The sequence below is a fragment of the Mus musculus genome, chromosome 2, assembly GCF_000001635.26.
Source record: "Mus musculus strain C57BL/6J chromosome 2, GRCm38.p6 C57BL/6J".
Taxonomy (NCBI): Eukaryota; Metazoa; Chordata; class Mammalia; order Rodentia; family Muridae; genus Mus; species Mus musculus.
This window is the reverse complement of record NC_000068.7, coordinates 119,112,814-119,136,866: the sequence shown is the minus strand read 5'-3', so window position 1 is coordinate 119,136,866 and position 24,053 is coordinate 119,112,814. Positions and strand designations below refer to the sequence as shown.

Genomic DNA, 24,053 nt, shown 5'->3' with positions numbered 1-24,053 from the left:
AGCTGAGGTAAGGCACTCCGAGCCGCCTCTCATGGGGACTGGGACTCAGACGCGGGTTATCTGGAAGAGCAGCAAGTGCTCTAAGCTGATAAGCTCTCGATTCAGGACAAAGTGTTTCCTACCAAATTCTAGAAAACTTGGGTTTGAGACAAGAAATTCTAATCTTTATCTCACTACTTTAGAAGTAAGTCCTTTGTGCAAATGTCATAATTTCCTCACAGAATAAAACCTTTGTTTACACAAAGGTCCCCCACTGCAAATGATGGCCTAGAGCAGTGAGTGACCCCCTCTTCTTGCTATGTAGGCCAAGCTGCCCTGGAACTCAGAGACCCACCTGTCTCCTGAGGGCTGAGATTAAGAACACACCCAGCATACCCAGCTTTTCCACCATAAATATTTGTTATCAGAGGCTGGAGAGATGGCTCAGTGGTTATAGTTACTTGCTGCTCTTACAGAGCACCCATGTGGTGACTCAGAACATCTGTAACTCCAATTCCTGGATATTTGATGACTTCTGAGTAGCATACACATGGTGTGCGTACACACACACACACACACACACACTCTCAGAGCGAGCAAGCAAGCAATCTTAACTGCCAAGCCACGTCTACGGAGGCCCCAGTGCTTGCCTGGCTTTCTGGGCCTTCTGTTTCTCTTGCCTCCATGCCTAACTTAAGAACTAGGACGGATTCTCCATCTCTCCAACTCCTAGCAGCTGCTAACATTTTCAGCTTACCTATTCTATTGCTTTTCTCTCAAGCTTGAATAAAATGCTTTTGAGCTTTCTTCCAAATCTGTTTTGAAATTCTTTTAATAATGAGACTCAATGACTCAAAAGAAGACTATAGTTTTTGGAAATACTCCTGATGTAGAGTTATTTGAGTAATGTCAGACCTCTGCAACACAAAACTTATACAATAAAAACAAAGACCACAGGAAAGATACAGTAAACCAGCCTGGGGTTCTTATTCTTCGGCCAAAGGCTACAATGCAGTAACCTGAATGCTGGGCTTTCTTTCAGGTTCACACTTTACAACTGCAGCTGACCATAACGAACAACACAGTACCGAAAGCTGTTATAGAAACCCTGTTTTGCAATATTCAGTTTGCACTAGAATATCTCCAGCAAATAACACATCCACTGCACACAACTACTTTATTAGCAGCAGAACAAATTTCCTTAAGTGAAGTCTTAGTAATTTAGAGAACAAGCATGCAGGGATCGTAGTCTAGCATGCTGCATGTAAGACTCCTTAATCAAAAATAAATTTTAAAATGATGTGACAGTTCAGGCATATAACTAAGTTTGCATCTGTCTTACAGAGAAAAGAATGTGTAAACCACCCATTCCCACTTACAGATCCTCAGGCATTTAGTTTACCATCCTTGAGAAGTGAGAGTACTCGGATCTTTCCAGTTTACTTCTCCTGAAGACAAAAGACTGCCCCACACCTGCTATTTCATACTTCTCCTCTAAACACCAAAGAAATCAGTTATTAATAGACTCTACAGGAAACCTTTCAGATCAGATGTGTTTCTGCTACCAGAGAGCTGATACAATAGTTGTTTTCCCGGAAGCCATGCGGGGCAGTCACAACATGAGCCTGTGAAGAAGCCCAGTACACAGTCCTCTCCATTAGCTGTAGAGCATTTAGAAAAGCCGTATAGCATCACAGGAAAGAAAGCCTAAGGAGTCAGTCTTTGGCATCGCCCACTCCATCTGCATTAATGGCAAACATAGCTTCAGCTTCAGGAAGACAGGGAGAGTCATAGATTTTGCAGATTCTGGTCTCCCCTCTTCCTTTTCTCAGGTACAGCCTGACCCAGAGAAACAAACAAGAGCACCAAGTTATAAACAATTCTATTCCATAATAGAACTAATTGCTTCAGACATATGTAATTTCCTCAAAGGATTTAGGATGGTTTTCAATGTACCTCCAAAATGGAGGAATTCATTTCTGCCATGACTCTCTTATTGAAAAGCTCTACGAAATAAACATTTTATAATTAGGGAGGCATATCAACTATTCATGTATCTTTTTTCACAATGGAGAGATGTTAGTTACATGTAGGTGTTTGTATCTGTATGTGGGTATGTGTCTGTCAGAGACCAGAGTTACTGGATGGAGTTAGAAGAGGATGAAAAGCCCCTGACAGAGTGCTGGGAACCACTTTCAGGTTCTCTATCTACAACACAGGTGTATGCTTGCAACCACTGACCCATCTCTCCGGCTGCAAACACTAGTATCAACCAAAGCTTGACAAATTCCTAAGTGTCAATATTGTAGCAATTTTAGTAGGGTTCAGTGCAAGAATTCTATCACAGTTTGCATGACCGCCATTTTGCCATCACCTTACCTGGTGGTTGACGCATGAGCGATGATGTTCCCTCCAATGGGTTTTTTGGGATCTGCAGCGAACATGGCTGCTCCATCTACTTGGGCTACTACCTGGTTGGTGATTACCACTGCGACACCAAACTGATGAGGGAAAAAAATGTCAGCTTTGTGACCACAGATATACCAAGAACCTTAATGCTCACAACAAAGAAATGGCCAACTAATGTTTGTCTTTGATAATACAAGGTACTAATGTCCTCAGAAGACTCCTGGAATTTGGAGCCACGGAAAGTAAGCATTTTTCATTGCTTTCCTACAGTTTACCTCATCAGCAAGTCGAAGCAGCATCCTCAGAAATCTGGCCAAATGCATTTGCCTGGCTGAAAGCTCTCCCCGCCCTGAGTAGTCTGTTCTGTAAAGGGCAGTAGCACTGTCTACAATAAGCAGTGCATACCTATAAGAAACAAGAATTGTCAATTTTGCCAGGCGTGGTAGCGCACTCCTTTGATCCCAGCACTCGGGAGGCAGAGGCAGGCGGATTTCTGAGTTCGAGGCCAGCCTGGTCTACAGAGTGAGTTCCAGGACAGCCAGGGATACACAGAGAAACCCTGTCTCGAAAAACCAAAAAAAAAAATTTTTTTTTTCTCCGTTACAACCCTAGATTTTCTTTAATTTTTTTCTCCCTTCTCCCTCAGGCCCCGCTCACTCCAAGCCAAAGATTTACTAATTTATTATATGTAAGTAAACTGTAGCTGACTTCAGAAACACCAGAAGAGGGCATCAGATCTCATTACAGATGGTTGTGAGCCACCATGTGGTTGCTGGGAATTGAACTCAGGATCTTCAGAAGAGCAGTCAGTGCTCTTGCCTGCTGAGCCATCTCTCCAGTCCCCACCCCCATTTTCTTTTAACTTACTTTATTTTATGTGCATTTATGTTTTTGTCTGCATTCATGGCTATCAAATACCAGACAGTTGTGAGCTACCATGTTGATGTTGGAAATTGAACCCTGGTCCTCAGGAAGAGCAGCCAATGCTCTTAAATACTCTCTCTAGGCCATTAAAGACCCCACCTCCCACCCCCACCCCCGAACAGAGTTTCTTTGTGTAGCTTTGACTGTCTTAGAATGCCACACCATCTCCAGTAGGATCAGTGTGACAAGTTCCAAAGACTAAGACGATTGACCTCAAAAGTGAGAGGCCCCCTGGAATCAGTTGTGGAACTCTTCGTCAGAGAAAAAATACTGAGCTGTAGTTGTATATATGTTTTGTTTTCTCTTATTCCTTTTCTTATTTACATGTTCCTGGTAGCCTAGGCCAACTTCTTAAGCAAGAATAATGGGTAAGAAACCATCCCTTGAGATGAGGTCAGTAACATGACCTCATTCCCGGGGAAACCAATTTTTTACTTTTTAAATCATTTACAAAATTATTATGACAGATAAAAACTTTGCCAACAATAAAATTTCATATGGCTACACGTGTGTTTTTGGAGGTGGGATTTGGTATATGGTAAAGAAAGTCTTAAATAAAAGAATTAAAATAGCTTAAATTTAGCTTTGAGGATCCTTATTTCAGGAACCCCCATACCTGCCTGCGGTGGTCCGAGGCACTAGAACTCAGATATCTACCTGCTTCTGTTTCCAAGTGCTGGGATCAAAGTTGTGTACAACCACCCGACACCATCCTAAGCTCTTACATGTAGTGTGTAGTTTCCACTTTTCTTCTTTTTGAGACTGGGACTTGTTACTTATATAGCCCAGGCTGTCATGAAGTTTATGATCCTCTTGCCTCAGTCTCCCCAGGGTAAAACATGAGTAACTGACACTTCCTAATATGTGAGCACACACGCGCGCGTGCGCACACCTTTTCTTAAAATGTTTTTAAAATGTTCAGTCATGGTGGATCATGGTGACTTTTGGTGGATAGTTTCTGTTTTGGTTTTGGTAGACTTGACCAAAAGTAGTTCTGGGGTTTTTGTCTTTCAGTATACTTGACTAGACACAGGGCCTCAGGCATTATAGAAAAGAATATTTCACTGGTAATGTGACTGAAATCATAAAAGTGTCAAAGTAAGAACTGAAGAGGCGGAAGATGCTATAGTGGGTAAAGTACTTGCCATAGAAGTGGAAGGATTTGTGTTTGATTCCCCAGAACCCATGTAAAGCAGTCAAGGCAGCATGTATTTGTAACCTCAGCACTTCTACAGGCCTGTGGACAGCTACAGAGTGGACAGTGAAGATTCGGAAGAAGTGACCCCCAAAGCTGTCCTCTAACCTGCTCATATAAACCACCCCATATGCATGCCCACGCTCACATAGGCATGTGTGTACACATGAACACAAACATATCACACATAAGATAGACACACAGAGTATTTTTTAAAGAAAGGAACTTGGGGGTGGAGATATGGCTTGGCTGTTAAAAATACTTTCTGCTCTTTCAGAGAACCCAAGTTTGTTTCCCAGCACCCATCCTGGGAAGCTCAAAACCATCTCTTAACTCCCGCTCCAGGGAATCGGATGCCCTGTCCTAACCTATACAGTACCCTGATACATTAGGCATACATTCACAGAAACACACATATAAGTAAAGATAAATCTTTAATTAAAACAAAAACCAACAAACAGACAAACAACCCAAAAACCAAATTGTCACTACATTCAAAACAAACAAATAACTCTACTTCCAGGCATAGTGGCGCATGCCTTTAATGCCACTACTTGGGAAGGGAGAGGCAGGAGGATCTCTGTGAGTTTGAGGCCAGCCTGGTCTAAGACAGCCAAGACTAGACAGAGAGACCCTGTTTAGAAGACAAAAACCCCTTAAAATGTGAATTTCTATTCAAACTGTCATCCAGACTCAAGGAAAGGGCCACGGGCACACATTTAGTGTCTCACTGAGCACATACCTGGATTCTACCATCATGGCTGACGCTTGGTAAAGGAGCTGGGTCTGGTGGTCTGTGTTGAACCCTCGCGCATATGCTACATTATCTAGGACATCGCTGCCAGAGAGACCGTATCTAGAAAAGAGGAGACTTTTAGGCTGTAGACAGAGCTCAGTCCGGTGAGAAACGAATACCTAATATTTCTATCACCACAAAGATAGGTAGCAGCGTCCCCACAAATGTGATTCCTGCTCTGTTAGAGGTAAGGGCAAGCCAAATAGAGATGATAGCAACGATTATCTTAAACCAAAAGTGAGACCTAAGGATAAATTAAATTTATTCTTTGAGGCCTCCTTATGAGAAACTTTCAAGTCAGAAAAGCCAAGAACTACAGTCAGAATTATCATAAACAAAAATATCAAGCCATTCAAAGATTATGTTAAATGAATGACACCTTAGTATTTCTTATGCCTCAGTGATTATTTTCTTTTGCATTTAAAGAGCAAACTATATATTTCGTATTTTCATAGAATGATCTGTATTTTCTTAACTTTGTAACTGCCACCTAAGATATAAATGCTCAAGACAACTTAAGAATGGCACTCTCTTTTTCTCTCTCTGTTCTCTCTAAGTCTATGTTCTCTGTGTCTCTTACTAAGTTGTCACCTGGCTGTCCTCGAACTCATATATTTGCCTGGCCATGTCTGGAGTGGTAGAATTAAAGGTGTGTTTCAATATGCCTGGTCCAACAATTTCATTCTTATTGAGTCTGTAACAACAGAAGGGAGTCCCTCTTTGACGGCAGTAAGTTTGATGTATTCAACTGAGGACTTAACCAAATGACTGCTGTAAATTTTCTGAGATTTGGGGGGTATGGGGGCACGCACAGGTAATGGCTATGTTTTTTCTAGGCTAACCCCAAATTCCTGGGCTATGGTAATCTCAAGACTTAGTCTCCACAGTAGCTGGCTAACAAGAGCCTAGAAAGCATACTTTGTCAGCTTCCTCTCACCTCCAAAATAGATCTGATTCTCTTTCTTTTGCCCTTTTAAAACTTGGCTAGAGTCTAAACACCGGAGAAGAAAAAGCAGAAATAAAATTTGCTTTGCCAGGTGCCCAACCCATTTTTGAGACACCCATGTTCAAGGCCTTTAAAATTCTCAATTCTTTAAAATACTATACAAGTATTAGCTATACATCTTGCTGGCATTAAGGGGTTTCTTCACTGAGAGCAAAAGCTTTCCAGAAGTTTTTACATGATTCTATACCTTTTACTATTCCTTTCTTGAAATGAGAACACTGAGGCCCAGAGGTAAATGGGCTGACACAGACTGCAGGGGGAAGCATGGCAGAGAAATCCATCATTCCTGGTTTCTGTATCCTGGGCTGGCCTGGAAACCACAGATCCTCCTGCCTCTGTATCTCAAGTGCTTGTGAGGGGCTATCTGCCTTTCTTTTACAAGGCTATAAACACCTTGGCAGTGTGTCTTGTATATTAGTCAAGCACTGATTGTTTTTATCAACACCCCAATGAGAAACACGTGCAATCACTTCTGACCCAAGTAATGTTCTGTTTACAGTTCTCTTATTTAATAATTCAAAAGATAATGTTAGGACTGACAAGATGGTTCAGTAGTTAAAGGCACTTGCTGCCAAGCCTGACTACCTCAGTTCAATCCCCAGGACCCATGTGGTAGAGTGAGAAAACAGATCTCTGTGGGTTGTTCTCTGACCTCCACACATGTGCTATGGAATGTGTGCAACAACATGCACACAAGCAAAATAATTTTTTCTTTTTAATTTAAAAGTTATTTAAATGAAATCTAATGGGTTCTAATTCTTTTAGAGCTTTTGTTCCTGATCCTCTCATAAGGATAGAGTTACACAGTAAGACTCAAGAAAGAAACTCAAAGGCTGAATATAGTGGTGCACACCTTTAACCCACGCACTCAGGAGGTGGAGGGAGAGAGGGAGGGAAGTAGGGAGGGAGGGAGAGAGAGTGAGAGCGAGCCAGAGCGAGCATGCAGATCTTGCATGGTGGTACAAGCCTATAATTCCCAATACTTGAAGGTGGACACAGGAAGATCAGGAGTTCTAGGTCAACCTCAGCTATACAGTGCATTCATGGCCACCTAGGTCTAAGAGTGTTTCAAACAAGGCAGGCATGATAACGCATCATAATCTAACCACACCAGAGGCAGAGAGGAAATTATCAAGAGTTTCAGGATAACCTGGGATACATAAGAGTTTTGATCAAGCCTGACAAGCCTGAGCTACATGGTTAGACTGTATCTCAAAAACAAAACCAAGGGGCTGGTGAGATGGCTCAGTGGTTAAGAGCACCGACTGCTCTTCCAAAGGTCCTGAGTTCAAATCCCAGCAACCACATGGTGGCTCACAACCATCCATAACAAAAATCTGATGCCCTCTTCTGGAGTGTCTGAAGATAGCTACAGTGTACACACATATAATAAATAAATAAATAAATTAAAAAAAAAAACCCAAAAAAAACAAAAAACCAAGGGGCTGGGGTATCCGTACAAACCATTTGTGAACTTTTTATTCCATGCCATTGATCCATATCTTAGCTGTCTATTAATTTAGGTTTTTCTGTTTTGTTTTGAGACAGTTTCATTATGTAGCTTTCAGACTAGGCTAGCCTTCAGCTGACAGAACTGCCTGCTTCTGTCTCTTGACACTAGTAACTCTCCTCACGCAGACCTTTTTTTTCCAGTACTGAGAATTGAACTTAGGGTCTCATATATGCTAGACAAGTACTTTACCACCGTGCTATAGCTAGCTGCATATCTACGTTTAAGTCAGAATCATCTGTAATGACTACTGTAGTTTTATAATGAGTTTTCAGTTAAGGACTTGGGCTGGAGAGGGCTCAGTGGTTTAAGATCAGTGACTGCTCTTCAGAGGTCCTAGATACAATTCCCAACACTCATACATCAACTCACAACTATAATATTCACCAAAATTTCAATTTGATATCCAATGGCCTTTTCTGGCCTCTGAAGGCACCAGGTACACACTCTGGTGCAGACACATGCAGGCAATGCCCCCTCCTCACAAATAAATAATAAGTAGATAAATAAATGGAGCTCTAGATTTTTCCGCATGAATCTTATGAGTTTATCAATTTGTAAAAAAACTTGCTAGAATTTTGACATGACTTATGGCTTTTAACAACCCCAATTCTGTGATGTCCTCTTGGATATTAAGGTACTGGTGTTTACTGCCCTTGTAGAGGACCCACACTGTGTCTCAACATTTACATAGTACTCCAGCTCAGGAGGGTCTGCTGCCTCTCCTGGCCTCCATGTGTACGCATCATACACGTGGGCGACACTCATATACATAAGAATACATCTTAATCATGTCTGTAATTACCTTCCTGGTGAACTGATTTTTTTTTTAAAGATTTATTTATTTATTATATGTAAGGACATTGTAGCTGTCCTCAGCTACTCCAGAAGAGGGCATCAGATTTCGTTACAGATGGTTGTGAGCCACCATGTGGATGCTGGGATTTGAACTCGGGACCATCAGAAGAGCAGTTGGCGCTCTTAACCACTGAGCCATCTCGACAGCCCCGGGTGAACTGATTTTTTAATGATAAATGTTCTTCCTGGGCAAATGAGCTGGCATAAGGATCCTTGCCATCAAACCTGAGCTCAATTCCTGGAAGCCACATGGTGGATGGAGACATTAACTCCCGGAAATTGTCCCCTGACCTGCGCATGCACACCACAATGCACGGGCATGCCTGTGCCCATACAGATACACATGGAACAAGTTTTTCCTCACCAGGCGGTGGTGACACACACCTTTTAATGTAGCACTTGGGAGGCAGAGGCAGGTGGATCTCTGTGGGTTCCAGGCCAGCCTGGTCTACAGTGAGTTCTAGGCCAGCCAGGGCTACACAGAGAAACCCGGTCTTGAAAACCAAAAGTTTTTCCCCCCCAGCTTTAGTAGTATTTCTTTTTGGGGGGTGGGGTGGGGGGCTGCTGCAGTCTTTTAGTTTCTCTTAGGGTTCCTGATTATGTTATCTTTTTCAGGCCTTTTATTTTCAGCCTGTCTTTTTTTAAAAAAAGATTTATTTATCATTACATCTAAGTGCACTGTAGCTGTCTTCAGACACGCCAGAAAAGGGCATCAGATCTCAATACGAATGGTTGTGAGCCACCATGTGGTTGCTGGGATTTGAACTCAGGACCTTTGGAAGAGCCTTCAGTATTCTTGACCACTGAGCCATCTCTCCAGCCCACAACCTGTCTTTAAAGTGTTTCTTTGGAAGACACATGTAGTTGGATCTTGCCTTTGATTCCACCTGAGATACTTACAGATTGCCAAGTAAAGAATGTTTCCCATTAAAGATGGTTGTTTTCAACCACACATACAACTAGAATGTAGCGTAATGAGACACATTTCAGGCAAGTTCAACTTGCTAAACACATTCAAGTTTCGAGACCTACCTCTCAGCTACTGCTAGCAGCCGCTCCGGCCTAAAGGTGCCCTCGGTGTCAATGTACATGGCCTTCCCTTCACCTCCACCACGGTCAATGGGGAGCTGGTGGGGAAAAGAAACAGTGGAAACATCCACCCTTCTGATACAGTTGCCAAGTTCCCCACCATAAACCTAATCTCCTCCACTCCAAAGAAGGGTGAAAAAATATAAATATATTATACTATATAATATATACTAGAATCTCACAAAATAAAAAACTATAGTAATTAAAATTTGGAATGGCAGCTCACACATAGGAGACAGATGCCTCTCCATGACTTTGAAGCCAGCTTGGACCACATATTAAGATCCAGGACAGCCTGGGTTATAGTATGAGATCAGAGGTTAAGAGTACTGGCTGGCCGGGCAGTGGTGGCGCACGCCTTTAATCCCAGCACTTGGGAGGCAGAGGCAGGCAGATCTTTGAGTTCAATGCCAGCCTGGTCTACAGAGTGAGTTCCAGGACAGCCAGGGCTACACAGAGAAACCCTGTCTCGAAAAACCAAAAAAAAAAAAAAAAAAAGAGTACTGCCTGCACTCCAGAGGACCCAGGTTTCATTCCCAGGACATACCCGGTGACTCACAACCCTGTAACTTTAATTCCAGGGTCCAAGATACTACTCTGGCTTTCACGAACACTAGACGTATATACATAGTAAAACAAACAAAGAAAAAACATGACAATTAGAGGCAAAAGGACATATTCTCTTTTGATAGAAATACAAGTTGATAACTGACATGGAGCACACGAAGTTAGTGTTTTGTCTGAGCTGGACTGCTTTGAAACAGTCCAAACTATGAGATAAAACTGCACGTTAAGACCAGTCAGTTCAAAGGTCAAACATTTGACAACTGGCAATGATGACCCACGTTTGCAATGTCCGTATGAAGAGGATCAGGAGTTCAAGGTCCGCTATATAGTAAATTTGAGGCCAGCCCTGGCAACACGAGACACTGCCTCACAATAAACAAGGTCACTGAAGCAGAGCGCTTCGGCTCTGAGGCACTGGAACCCAGAGCTGTCAGAAGCAGAGAGGGAGGAGCATCACTTGAGTGTGCTGAGTTCTGCAGCAACAACAGAAACCCGAGTGAGTTCAGGTTCATGGACCGACTGTCTCAAAGGAATAAGGTGGAGATGCAGACACTGAAGTCAGCAGTAGTGGTTTTCAGTGGTGCTTTGATAGAGAATCACTGTGTAGCTACGCTGATTGCCAACTCATGATCCCCTGAGCGCTAGGAGTATAGGTTTGCACCATAATGCTTGGCTAGTTTAGAAGTTTCCCATAAACATTTAGTGCTGTAATTTATCTCTATTCTATAGAGGTACATCTCTCTTAACATTTTAATAGGACTGGCCAGATGTCTGAGCAGGTAAGAGCACTGACCACTTTTCCAAAGGTCCTAAGTTCAAATCCCAGCAACCACATGGTGGCTCACAACCACTTGTAATGAGATTTGATGCCCTCTTCTGGTGTGTCTGAAGTCAGCTACAGTGTACTTATGTATAATAATAAATAAATCTTTGGGCCAGAGCAAGCAGGGACTGAACAAGCAGAGTTGACCGGAGTGAGTGGGGCCGACTGGAGCAGGGTTGACCAGAGCAAGCAGAGGTCTTAAAATTCAATTCCCAACAACCACATGAAGGCTCACAACAATCAGTACAGCTACTGTGTACTCACATACATAAAATAAATAAATCTTAAAAAAATTTTTTAAAATAATGCGATGGTATAAATTCTTCAGACATTTATTCATTCTTGGACAAATGTGAAATGTTCTAGATTATATTAGATTAAATAATTTTTAGAGATCTAATGCAGTGAAGTTTCATTTCATTAAGTTGGGAAAATCTGAACAATGATAACAGATGTTTGAATTTAAGTAGCGATCTAACACTCCCTCATATTCTGGTTCTAGCTCTTAGACCACTAACATGCAACTGTTCTGACTGTTAATGAATTAGCATTCTTTGGGGAAAAAGTAACAAAGCTCTACAGCTGCTGGGCACTCAGAATGTTATTTATTTATTTATTTTTTAAATTTTTTTCCATTTTTTATTAGGTATTCAGCTCATTTACATTTCCAATGCTATACCAAAAGTCCCCCATACCCACCCACCCCCACTCCCCTACCCACCCACTCCCCCTTTTTGGCCCTGGCGTTCCCCTGTACTGGGGCATACAAAGTTTGCGTGTCCAATGGGCCTCTCTTTCCAGTGATGGCCGACTAGGCCATCTTTTGATACATATGCAGCTAGAGTCAAGAGCTCCGGGGTACTGGTTAGTTCATAATGTTGTTCCACCTATAGGGTTGCAGATCCCTTTAGCTCCTTGGGTACTTTCTCTAGCTCCTCCATTAGGAGCCCTGTGATCCATCCATTAGCTGACTGTGAGCATCCACTTCTGTGTTTGCTAGGCCCCGGCATAGTCTCACAAGAGACAGCTACATCTGGGTCCTTTCGATAAAATCTTGCTAGGGTATACAATGGTGTCTCAGAATGTTATTTAAGACTTTGTGTAGTGTTAACAGGATCATCTTACTACTTAATAAACATTGTCAGGCTAGGATTCTATTTGTTTTTTAAAGAATTAGCATGGTATGCAGGGTTGCCATAGAAACAATAGATATTTATACTGTACTCAAAATCCATTCTACATGAATCTCTATTAAAATGACATGGGGAGGGGGCTGGAGAGGTGGTCAGGAGTGTTCATTACACTTGAAGACCTGAATTTGTATCTCAGGACTAATTTAACAAGCCAGGTATAGTCTCAAAGGAATCTGCAATCCTAGTGCTATAAAAAACAGAGACAGAATGATAACCCAGGCTTGCTGACTGCCAGTCTAGCCAAAAAACAGGAGCTGTAAGTCCAGTGAGAGACCCTGCCTTACAGGAGCAAAGTGATAGAGGAAGAGACCAGGTACCTTCTAGTCTCTAAGTGTTCACAGGCATGTGCCCCTCACACACACACACACACACGCGCGTGCACGCCACACACATAAAGTAAAAAGTTACAGAGAAAGCATTTTTATTCAAAAACACCAGATACAGTATTTAATGAATTCTGCCAGGTTATTATTACACATTTATTTTTTTGAGACATAAAGTGTAGACTGTGCAACTAGAGAGATGGCTTATCAGTTAAGTGCACTGGCTACTCTTCCACAGGACTGGGGTTTCATTCCTAGCAACCACAAGGAAGCTCATAGCTACTTGCTGATCTGATCAGCCCGAACCCTAGCAACTCACCTGGCATGTAACAGCCAACGTATGACAGATCTGTGTCTTCCCAGTTCGGAATTCTCCAAACATCTCTGTGATAGATCCAGTCTCAATTCCACCTATGAAATAAAAAAGTACATCACATAAAACAACTGTTTAGAAAATACATTCATTGAAATGTTCATAGAGCACATGAGATGTTACATAACTTAAAGTAATCTGTAAATTTCTTTTCTTTCTGACTGAGCACACCAGTGCACACCTGTAAACCAGCTATGTGGGGAGATGAAGCAGAAAGATGTAAGGGTCAAAGCCTGTCTGGGCAACATAGGATGTTCAAGACCAGTCTGCACAAAATAGCAAGTCCCTGGGCCTGGGTATATAGCTCAATGGTAGAATCCTACTTAGATAAAAAGCCCTAGACTCAACTTCCAATATCACCCAAAATAAAATAAAAAACAATAAAAATAATTAAAAGCCATCACTTATTTTTAAATAAGTATAGGTTACTTGTACATAGGAGGTTCTGGGCACTCATTCCTGAGTTTCCTAGGGTAAACCTTACGTCCCTTCAGCTCTCAGTATGGTCACATCTCTCTATATACACTCATTTCTGTTGCTATATTTTTTAGGCAATTTTATTGCATGTACAGCTTCAAGTAATTGCTACCATATGAAGTTACAGAGCTCAACTAAGAAAAGCCAACAGCTTCAGCAGTTTTAATATAACCCAGTATTTACTATTCTTTGCGAACTCCTTGTTCAATGTACTTAAATGTAACATTCATGCTGCTATGCTGTTCTAAAAGCTTGGGAGATATGAAGTCTTATCATCCTCATCTTGAAGAAAACAGGCATAATTGTCACCAGGAACATTATTTAATCCATTAATCCAGTAAGTAAATACTAGAAATGAAAATTCCTTTATTTATTTTTTATGAGACAGGGTTTATGTAATCCAGGCTAGCCTCAAACTCATTCCATTGCTGAAGACGACATTAAACATCTAACCCCTTTTCCTCCACATCCCAAGTGCTAGGATTACAGGCATGAGCCACGGTCTCTCTATAGCCCTTGTTGTCCTGGAGGGAAGGGGATCGTCTTGGAGAGGTTAACACTCACATTTTAGTATGATTCCTGAACCCATGCTATTTTGTACCCCAAGAAGGAAGAAAAAGTAAATAATCAAATAAATAGAAAAACAGCAAGAACCAAACTTAACTTTTCAACAATGAGGACAACTATGTTTCAAAAGCTCAAACCGCTCAGACAAGGTGGCGCTGTCTTTAATCCCAGCACTTACAGAATCGAAGCTGTGGGATCTCTGAGTTTCATAGCCGAAAGCACAGCTCAGTGGTAGAGGACCTGAGTCTCTGGACTCAATACTTCCCATATACTTTTTGTTTTTAAATCTGTTATTGTTGTACTGTGTGTATGGCATGTGTGAACGTGGGCAGGCATGAGCCACAGCTCACATGGAGAGGGCAGAGGGTAACTCTGGAGAATGGGTCATCTCCTTCTACTGTGGGTGCCAGGACTGAATTCAGGTCATCAGGGTTGTAAGACAACCACTTTCTGTAACCAGTCATCGAAATTCAATCTTGTGTTAGAATTTTAAAACAAACAAACAATACATAACATATAGTATACATATAATACTTATTTCCTCAAGCAGAGGGAACTTATTCTTTAATATGTAGTCAGAGCAAGGCACTGTTTCAACAAAACAAAACAAAACAAAGCCAAAAGCTATTTAATTTACAGGCAATTTCCATATTTTATGAATCAGAGCCAGAATGACTGACTAATGCCTATGATCTCAAGTCCTGGCAGGTGGAGTACAGGACAGAAGACGGGGAATTTAAGTATACCATTAGCTCCTGAATCAATTTCTAAAACCACTAAAAAATAATTAAAAAAAAGTCTTTATTTTAAAACTGTTACATTTGTAGAATGCTACAAAGAAATATACAGGGAGTTCTAGGAACACTTCACCTAGCTTCCTCAGGGTCACCACCTTCCAACTGTAATGAAGTGTCTATGAGAAGCTGACATTCCTATAATCCAAAATACATTCAATTCAGCCTGAATCTTACATCTGTTGACACAAGCCAGGGAAACAAAAACAAAACAAAAACCCAGCCCACTCAAAACAAACAAACAAAGAAAAACCTAAACTAAGAAACCTTGCAAAAACAAAACTAGAGAATCAGGCAGCCAGGGCCCTGAAGAACCGACTGTCCACACTTCTCTGCAGCGCTCCCCTAAGATGAATTCTATGTAATAGCCTGGCTTTGCTCTGACCTGCCAGCCCTGCTGATTACCTAGGCTTATAACGCAGGGTAAGGGATCACTGTACCTTGAAGCAGCTTGTCCAGCTCTTTGGAGCCAGTAGTTATCTGTATGATCTCTGACCGGCGCTGGTGAAACTCAGTTGCCGTGGTGAAACCCATTGGAACCAATTTTGCTGCCTCAGTCTAGGAAAACCAGACATGTTAAATTAGTAACATCATGCAGGTAAAGAGCTCCCACTGTCGGGAAAGCTGGGACCCAAAATGCTTTAGACTGTGATTTTTTTTGTATATCTTGAGGTACTTGGGCAGACTACCAGTTGAACATCCTTCACTGAAAATTCCAAATACCCCAAAATCTGAACCTTCTTGAGTGTGAGGTTTTTCATAAAAGAAAAAAAAAATTCAGGCTTCTGTGCATTTCACCTCTTATTTCTGCAGTGGAGATGTTCAACCTACATGTGTTGTAAGCCAAGCCCAGGAGCACAACAGGAAACACTCCTGTGCAGGGATGACAGGAGGGCACCACCACAGGAGCTTACAAAGACAACGCAGCATGTCTTCACACCTCACTTCCTGTCAGCCTTGTAACCAAGGATGCCATCCACAGCCTTTCTCACCTTAGCAACAAAACTACTTTAGGTTGGAAAAAAAGTCTTAATATAATGGGACAATAAAACTAAACAGCTAGGGGTCGAGAGAAACGGCTCGGTGGAGAAAAGCATGTGCTGTTCTTTTTTTGTTTTTGTTTTTTTGAGACAGGGATTCTCTGTGTGGCCGGGGCTGTCCTGGAACTCACTCTGTAGACCAGGCTGGCCTTGAACTCAGAAATCCACCTGCCTCTACCTCTCGAGTGCAGGGATCAAAGGTGTGTGCCACCACGCCCACTGCACTTGCTGCTCTTGCAGAGGACTCCCATGGTGGCTTACAACTGTCCACAACTCCAGTTCTAAAGGACCCAGTGCTATTTTCTGGCCTGCCCGAGCACCAGGCATGCACAGTGCACTTAAATACATGCAAGCAAAATACTCATACATACAAAAGCAACAATCACAGCAACTAACTGGAGAGTGGTTAAGAGTTCTTGTTCTTGCAGAAGACGCAGGTTCAGTTCCCAGAACCCACATGGTGACTCCAGTGCCAGGGATCCACCACCCTCTTCTGACCTCTGCAGGTACCAGGACATGATGCACATATATACAGGCAAGCAAAACACTCAAACACATAAGACTAAATCCATCTTAAAATCATTCATGTGTGATGCATGTAGAATCTGAATTTCAACATGAACTTAGATAAGGCCAGACTGCTGAGATTACAGGGGCATACCACCATGCTTGCCTTCAATTCCTTTCTTTTCTCCCTTCCCTTCCCTTCCCTTTCCTTTCCTTTCCTTTCCTTTCCTTTCCTTTCCTTTCCTTTCCTTTCCTTTCCTTTCCTTTCCTTTCCTTTCCTTTCCTTTCCTTTCCTATTTTATTTTATTTTTTGAGACAAGGCCTTACTGTATAGCTCTGGCTGTGGGGCACTCACTCAGAGGTCCGCCTGCCTCTATCTCCTCAGTGCTGGGATTAAAGGCGTGTGCCACCAGGCCTGCTTTCCATTTCCCCCTTTGCTTCTCTTCTAACACCTCTGTAGACTTTTCCTCTGTTCAGATACCTACAGGCTTTCTTAAGTCTGAAAAGGAATCAGTCAGCTTGCTTACTGGTCCAATAAAACAAACATTAACCTTAAAACAAAGCTCCACAATTCTTGTGTGAATAAAAAGTAGGATTTTGGGGGTGGGGGTGGGGCTGGGGCTGGGGCCTTTGGCAGAGAACTGTCTCATGTTTGAGTATCTTCTCACACATCTGTCCTGAGGCCACACTGGTAGCCCTCTAACAAATCTCTTAAAGGAAGTTGTGAGATACCTGACATAGGCGCTGGGAACTAAGCTCAGGTCAGAATAAACTCTTTAGCCATGAGCATCCCTTCAGACCCTCCACACTATTGCCCCCTTGAAATATTACATATTAATATAGGCTAATAAAAACATTAAGAGATAGCGTGGATGTATACTGTTACTTTGATATTTTAGTTGTAGTTGGGATGGAACCTATGACTTTGAGCATGCGCGGTTACCATGTGACTTTGTATATCAACATTTTACCAATATCATTCTCTCTCTTGCTCTGGTGGTTCTGATAGTTAACTGGAGCCTAGCACATGCTAGGCAAGTATTTTTGACTGAAACACGTACCCAGCTTCTCTTTTTACGTTTTATTTCTTAGACAGGGTCTCACTCAATTAAGTTGGCCAAATTGGCCTACATAAACTCACTCCGAAGCAGAGACTAGCTTCCAACTTCTTGTCCCAGACCCCATAATAGTTTGAACTACAGGCTTGTACCTTACAATGTAGCATCAACATTTTTTCTAAACTGTTTAAGTGGCTGCATTTAGTTGTATACATTATAAACCTATTTTAGGGGCTGGAGAAATGGCTTGAGAGCACTTGTTGCTGTAAGTCCAGCTCCAGGGCATCTGACACCCTCTCCTAGCTCCCGAAGGCAAGAATGTGGTGCACATGCCAAAACAGAATATACATATAACTTAAAATAGAACTCTGAGGTGAGATCTCATTTAAAATGACAGGGTGCACAACCTTACTGTGGGGTGGTGGGAATGCAGTATTTATATCAAATCCCACAATACGCAATTCTCCACAGGAAATCAGAATTTAAGATAAAAACTGTCAAGAGTCACTTCTGGAATGGGAACCAGGTGACAAGAGGAAGGAAGAGGGCCAAGGGCTGTCACTATACACCACCGTGTACTAATTATTCTCACTAATGCCTCTGCCCTCTCCTCCATCTCATGGGTACACTTACCAGAATTTTGTCAGCTTTGGCTTCACTAATTCCCTTAATATTTATTAGTTCCTTCTTCGGTGCATAAGCAACAGCCTCCACTGTATGGTAACCGGCTTCTTCTAATTTCTTCACATCATTGGCATTTATGCCACACTGCTGTAAGAAACAATGAATAAAGTTAGGCTTCTTGTCCAATATGGATTATACACCTCAGAGAAGTGTTCGAAGATCACTAATATATGCAAAACCCCTGAAAAGTTTAACTACACATGAATTATTAAGTAACAAATTAAAGGCATATGCCTTTAATACCATCACTTAGAAGGCAGAGGCAGGTGGAACTCTGAGTTTGGGGTTAGCCTGGTCTATAGAGTGAGTTCCAGGACAGCCAGGGTTGTTAACCCAAAAAAAATCCCTGTCTCAACAAAACCACAACCTGTTAATGGCTTTTTAATAAGTTGTGTTACAATTTTCCTCTCAACCCAGCTAGATCCCAAATAATTAAGACTGCACGATATAGTCTGTAAGGTCACAGCAACCGAGCAATTGTTACTCCATTTTAATCTTCTGTGCTAAGATGGCTACTTCCGAGCCAGAATCTCCGAGATACTTGCATTCTCTGGCTTTCTCTGCTCCAGTTGTTTTCTCATGGTGTCTCCTAGACTGTTCCTCCAAGGCTAATTCCTACCTCCTCTCTCTGCTGCTCTCTCCCCTGGATGGGAGGAAGTCCAGCCCCGTTTTCTCCCCTGCGCAGTCATTGGCCCACTGGCTAGCTTTATTGACCACTCAAAGAAGAAATGGGAGCAACACTCACACATCAAGGCAGGAGATAGAATAAGGATTGTAACCAGATATGGGGACCCAGAAACCAGCATTTGAATTACACAGTGCGAACTATCATTATGTCTACAAAAAAAACACACACCAAATTATCAACTTTTTCATTATCAAAATTAATAGTTTTGGGCTGGAGAGATGGTGAGATGTGGTCGTGAGGAGGCGGAGACAGGGAGATCCCTAAGACTCACTGGCGAGGCAGCCTTGTCTACTCAGTGAGCTCCAGGCCAAAAACTGTGTCACCTGGGACTCCTGATTCTTTTTGCTCCATTTTAGAAGCAAGTGCCACCAAGCTCAGCTCACTTAGTTTCCAGAGTCTTGAGGTTCAGGTAGACTGGAAAATTAGATAATTGAAACAGAAGATCAACGTGTTTCCTCCCACAGGGTCCTTTGTATAGCAGGCAGAAATATTGTACAGATTTAGCATGTGCTATTGTTTTGCTTGTGTGTGGTATATGTGCATGTGCTCATGTATGTTTAAGTTTGTGTGTACACGCCTAGAGGCCAGGGGTGTCTGCCTCAGGCATTTATTTTGGGAGACAGGGTCTCTTATTATACCTGATTCTCACAGATTGGCTAGACTGGCTCACCAGAAAGCCCCAATGATCCTCTAAGAATCCAGGCATTTGCCACTCTGCCTGGATTCTATGTGTGTTGGGATCCAAACTGAGGTCTGCACTGTTTGCACGGCATGGACTTCACCCACAGATCCATCTCCCCAAGCCTCTCGTTTGTTCTGCTGCTGCTACTTGTTTGTGGCTTGTTTGAGAAAGGTTTAACACACACAGCCTTGTCCTGGAACTTGCTATGTAGACCAGGCTGGCCTCCAAAAGAATTCTGCTTCAGCCTTCCAACTGCTAGAATTACAGGTATGGGCCACCATGCCCAGCTAATGCTTCATATTCTTAATGTTGAGTCCTAAAATAGAGGTGAATCTTACACCTTAACAACCCCACACCCTTCGGTCTGCCCAATGACAGCCGGGGCCAGTGGAGACAGACGGAGGCTGATCCCCTTTCCCATGTGCATTCCTGGGTTACACCACTAATTCCCCATTAGCAGTTTTAAAAAAGATTTATTTATTTATTACATATAAGTACACTGAAGCGGTCTTCAGACACACCAGAAGAGGGCATTAGATCCCATTACAGGTGGTTGTGAGCCACCATGTGGTTGCTGGGATTTGAACTCAGAACCTCTGGAAGAGCAATCAGTGCTCTTAACTGCTGAGCCATCTCTCCAGCCCCCATGAGCATTTTTATACTTAGTATAAGTAGCACAGAGATTCCACTGGGGGATCCTAGGCCTTCGTTTCTAAAGTTCAGCTCTTAGGGAGACAACAGAGTAGGAAGAGAATTGTTGAGAGACTTGACCAGACATCTTTAGCTACAATCCTGTGCTTTTCTGTAGAAACCTTGACAACCTCCTGAAACCCTAATTTAATTTCTGTAAAGGTTAATTTTTTTCATTAGGTAGAACAATTTATTACAGCATTGTCAGAAAATACTTAGCAACTAAGAACATACCTCTAACCGTGAAATAGGCTGTGGACCAAAACTTTCTTCTTCCACTGAAGTATCTGCACTTGCTTCAAGCTGCATTTGCATAGCCATGACTAAAAAACACAGACAGCCGCCAGTATGAGTGAACACTAGAGAAACATTCGGGGGTAATTAAGAAGTGCAAGTTTAGTTCCCGACACACCTTTGAAGAACTGCAGCTGGCCCTCCCTATCCACAGGTTAAGAGCAACCGCTGCTCTACAGAGAGCATCCAGGTTCAGTTCTCAGCACCCACAAGGAAATTCATGTGTTTATAACTTCAGTTCTAGGAGATTCAGCACCCCCTCTGACCATGCGGACACGACACAGGAGTGTTATGTTTTCAGGCACAGAAACAAAACATTCAAACACATAAAATAAAAATAAGCTTAAAACAAACAAACAAGCGGGGCATAGTGGCACACGCCTTTAATCCCAGCACTCGGGAGGCAGAGGCAGGCGGATTTCTTAGTTCCAGGCCAGCCTGGTCTACAGAGTGAGTTCCAGTACAGCCAGAACTATACAGAGAAACCCTGTCTCGAAAAACCAAAACAAACAAACAAACAAACAAACAAACAAACACACACCCCAGGCATGTCTGACAGCCCATTCAAAATATATTTAAAAAAAAATTTTTTTTTTCACAAAGCAGCAAGTTCCAAGCTCTTCCTATACTACAGGATGAGTAAAATTCCAAAAGAGAATATTTCCATCTTCTTGGAACAGAGGAATTCTTGAACTAGATACGTACAGCAACAACAATCTAAAAGTGAACAGTATTTCCAGCCTTGAAAACGCAGGCTGGAAATACATATAGCAGCCTATGGAACGGTCCTTGTCCAGGAGATGAAAAAGAGGTACCAGGGCGAATCCTCAGTGCCACCAAGCAAACAAGAAACTGAGTGTATTTATCTTACTGTCAGCGATGAAGATGGATTTCCGGTTCCTGGACAGGTTAAATAACTACCGAAATAAACCCTTAGCTCTGACAACATTTACACTCATAACTTTGGGCTTTGGGATGTAGATCAATTGGTAGCATTTGCCTACCACGCACCAAGCCCTGAGTTTGAAGCTATGCAGTGCATAAAACCAGGCATGGTAGTTATGTCTGTAATCCCAGCATTTGGGAAGTAGGTAAGGAGACTAGAAACTCAAGGCCATTCATCCTCTGGGGTATAACAAGTTTGAGATTAGCATGGATTACCTATCTCAAAAAAAAATTCAAAACTGTAGAGAAATTATTTGTTATATACATAATTAGATGCATAATCAGAGGTGGAAAATCAGAACACAAACATAAAGAAATCATTCAAGCTGGGCAGTGGTGGCACACGCCCAGCACTTGGGAGGCAGAGGCAGGCGGATTTCTGACTTCGAGGCCAGCCTGGTCTACAAAGTGAGTTCCAGGACAGCCAGGGCTACAGAGAAACCCTGTCAAAAAAGAAAAAAAAAAAAAAAAAAAAGCCTGGTATGGAGGTCCATGACTGCCCTAGCACCTGGAAGGCGAGTCAGGAAGACGACCACAAATTTAAGGGCAGGCTGCGCTGCATAGTTAAATTATCTCAAAAAGCAGCCCCCACACCCATTCCCAAGTTCATAAAATACTATATGACCTTCATAAAATATGTGTTGAGACTGGCTCAGGTTGAGAGCACTGGCTGCTCTTCCAGAGGACCCAGATTCAATTCCCAGCATCACATGACAGCTCACAACTGTCTACAACACCAAGATTTGACATCCTCACACAGACATACATGCAGACAAAACACAAATGCATATAAAATAAATTATTAAAAAAATCAAAAAATTAAAAAAAAATCAAGTGTTGGCAAGCATATGGAACAAACATCCAATACCACTGACATATTTACATGAAATTTAAAAACAGGCGAAGATGAGCTGGGGAAGCTGAGTCAGGATGGGGAGTTCAAGGTCAGTTTTTGCTAAAATGCAAGATCCTTGATCAAAAAAAAAAAAAACAAAACCAAAAATATGGCCGGCACAGTGGTACTCTCCTGTAGTCCCAGCACCTACAAGGCAGAGACAGTAGGATCCCGAGTTCCAAACTAGCTTCTGGGTTACAAAATCAGATCCTGCCTAAATAATGCCTTTTAAAGGTAGGCCACCTTAGTGAACAGTTTTAGAAATCACTGTTCAGCCATCAGGGTGAGGGGGAAATACTAAAACCAGGAAGGATAACAAGAGGTTTATAGCATGGTAACAGCAGTCTATTAGTGATTACATAGATACATTCTTTTTTTGTTGTCTTGTTTTTGAAAGATTTTATTTTATGTATATGAGTACACTGCAGTTGTACTGATGGCTGTGAGCCACCATGTGGTTGCTGGGATTTGAACTTGGGACCTTCAAAAGAGCAGTCAGTGCTCTTAACCACTGAGCCCTCTCTCTAGCCCCCAATATATTCACTTTGTATTCACTCACGTATACACTTGTATTTTATACATCTTTGTATTTTATACTTCATTTTATTTTTATTTCTTGGAAGTTCCTTTTAGATTTCTTTTTTGTTCATGAGAATTTTGCCTGCATACATGTGTGCGTACCACAAGCATGCCTGGTATCTGAGGTCAGAAGGCGGCACTGGATCCCCTGGAACTGGAGTTATGGTTGGTTGTAAGCCACCATGTGGGTACAGGAGCTGAACTCAGTTCCTTGGGAAGAGCAGCAAGTGCTCTTAACAGCAGAGCCACCTTCCAGCCCCTGTTCTTCACTTTTCCTTTTCTGAGACAGCTCTTCCATTTGTGGCTCAGGATGGTCTTGAAACTGTCATCCTCCTGCCTCTCCCAAGTGCTACGATTATATAGGTGAGTCATCTAGCCAAGATTCTCTTTAGAAATTTGTTTTATTTCTCGGTCTTTGCTACTCTTTTGCTTACGCAATCTTTGAACTCTGGGGCCTTCTACTTCAGTCTCCAGAGAGACCAGCCACTACCCTCATTTTAAAGTAACCAAGAATCTGTTAGCCCTGGCCCTACTACGTAACAGCTGTGAGCACTTTTCTCTGATCTCAGCTTCCTGCGTCCGGACCACAGAAGTGAACCTGAAAGTTTGTAAATCCCAGCATTGGGAGACTAAGGGTAGCAGTTCGAGCCCTGCCCAGCCTAGGTCGTGACCTCGGGTCTCAAAACAAATGCTTGAAGTACAGGTCGGTTTTCTCCACAACGAATTCAGTGGGTCAGTTAGCGTCGGTCGGTTGGTCGCCCTGCTCCGCCTTTCTCCGGTTTCTCAGCGTAGAGGGGACCCACAAAGCTGGCTACGGGAGCACTGGCCTGAGCCGGCTCAAGAAGCCGAGCGGCCATGGAAGGGGTGCGCCGGCGCCGCACACTCACCTGTCCCGCGGCCACGGGCCGCTCGCTCCTCCGGGCAGCCGGCTCTGCACACACCACACTCCCCCCACTTCACCCGGCTCGAACGCGCTTCGTTGCTCCTCTGTCAGGTTTTCTACGAAAAATTTCAGTCTTCCTGGCCACACCTGTGGGAGCGCCTCGGCTTTGCCCAGGCGCGGATCTGCGCACGGCGCGCGACTTTCGGAAATCCCGCCAAATCCTCA

General features: G+C 42.7%; 1 protein-coding gene across 2 annotated transcripts; it reads right to left on the bottom strand.

The window, feature by feature from the left end:
* Window positions 1-793: 793 nt before the first annotated feature.
* Rad51 (RAD51 recombinase) lies at window positions 794-24,053 on the bottom strand. Of its 2 annotated transcripts, NM_011234.5 has the most exons (10): window positions 23,833-24,053; window positions 20,467-20,555; window positions 18,122-18,259; window positions 15,324-15,441; window positions 12,992-13,083; window positions 9,710-9,804; window positions 5,250-5,363; window positions 2,664-2,793; window positions 2,359-2,480; window positions 794-1,818 (listed from the first exon to the last, which is right to left on the bottom strand). In NM_011234.5, exons 2-10 carry the CDS (start codon window positions 20,551-20,553, stop codon window positions 1,695-1,697), a joined length of 1,020 nt encoding a protein of 339 aa, NP_035364.1. In that variant the 5' UTR covers window positions 20,554-20,555; window positions 23,833-24,053; the 3' UTR covers window positions 794-1,694. The 2 variants fall into 2 exon arrangements, 1 of the variants encoding a protein (NP_035364.1); NR_156017.1 differs by lacking the exon at window positions 2,664-2,793.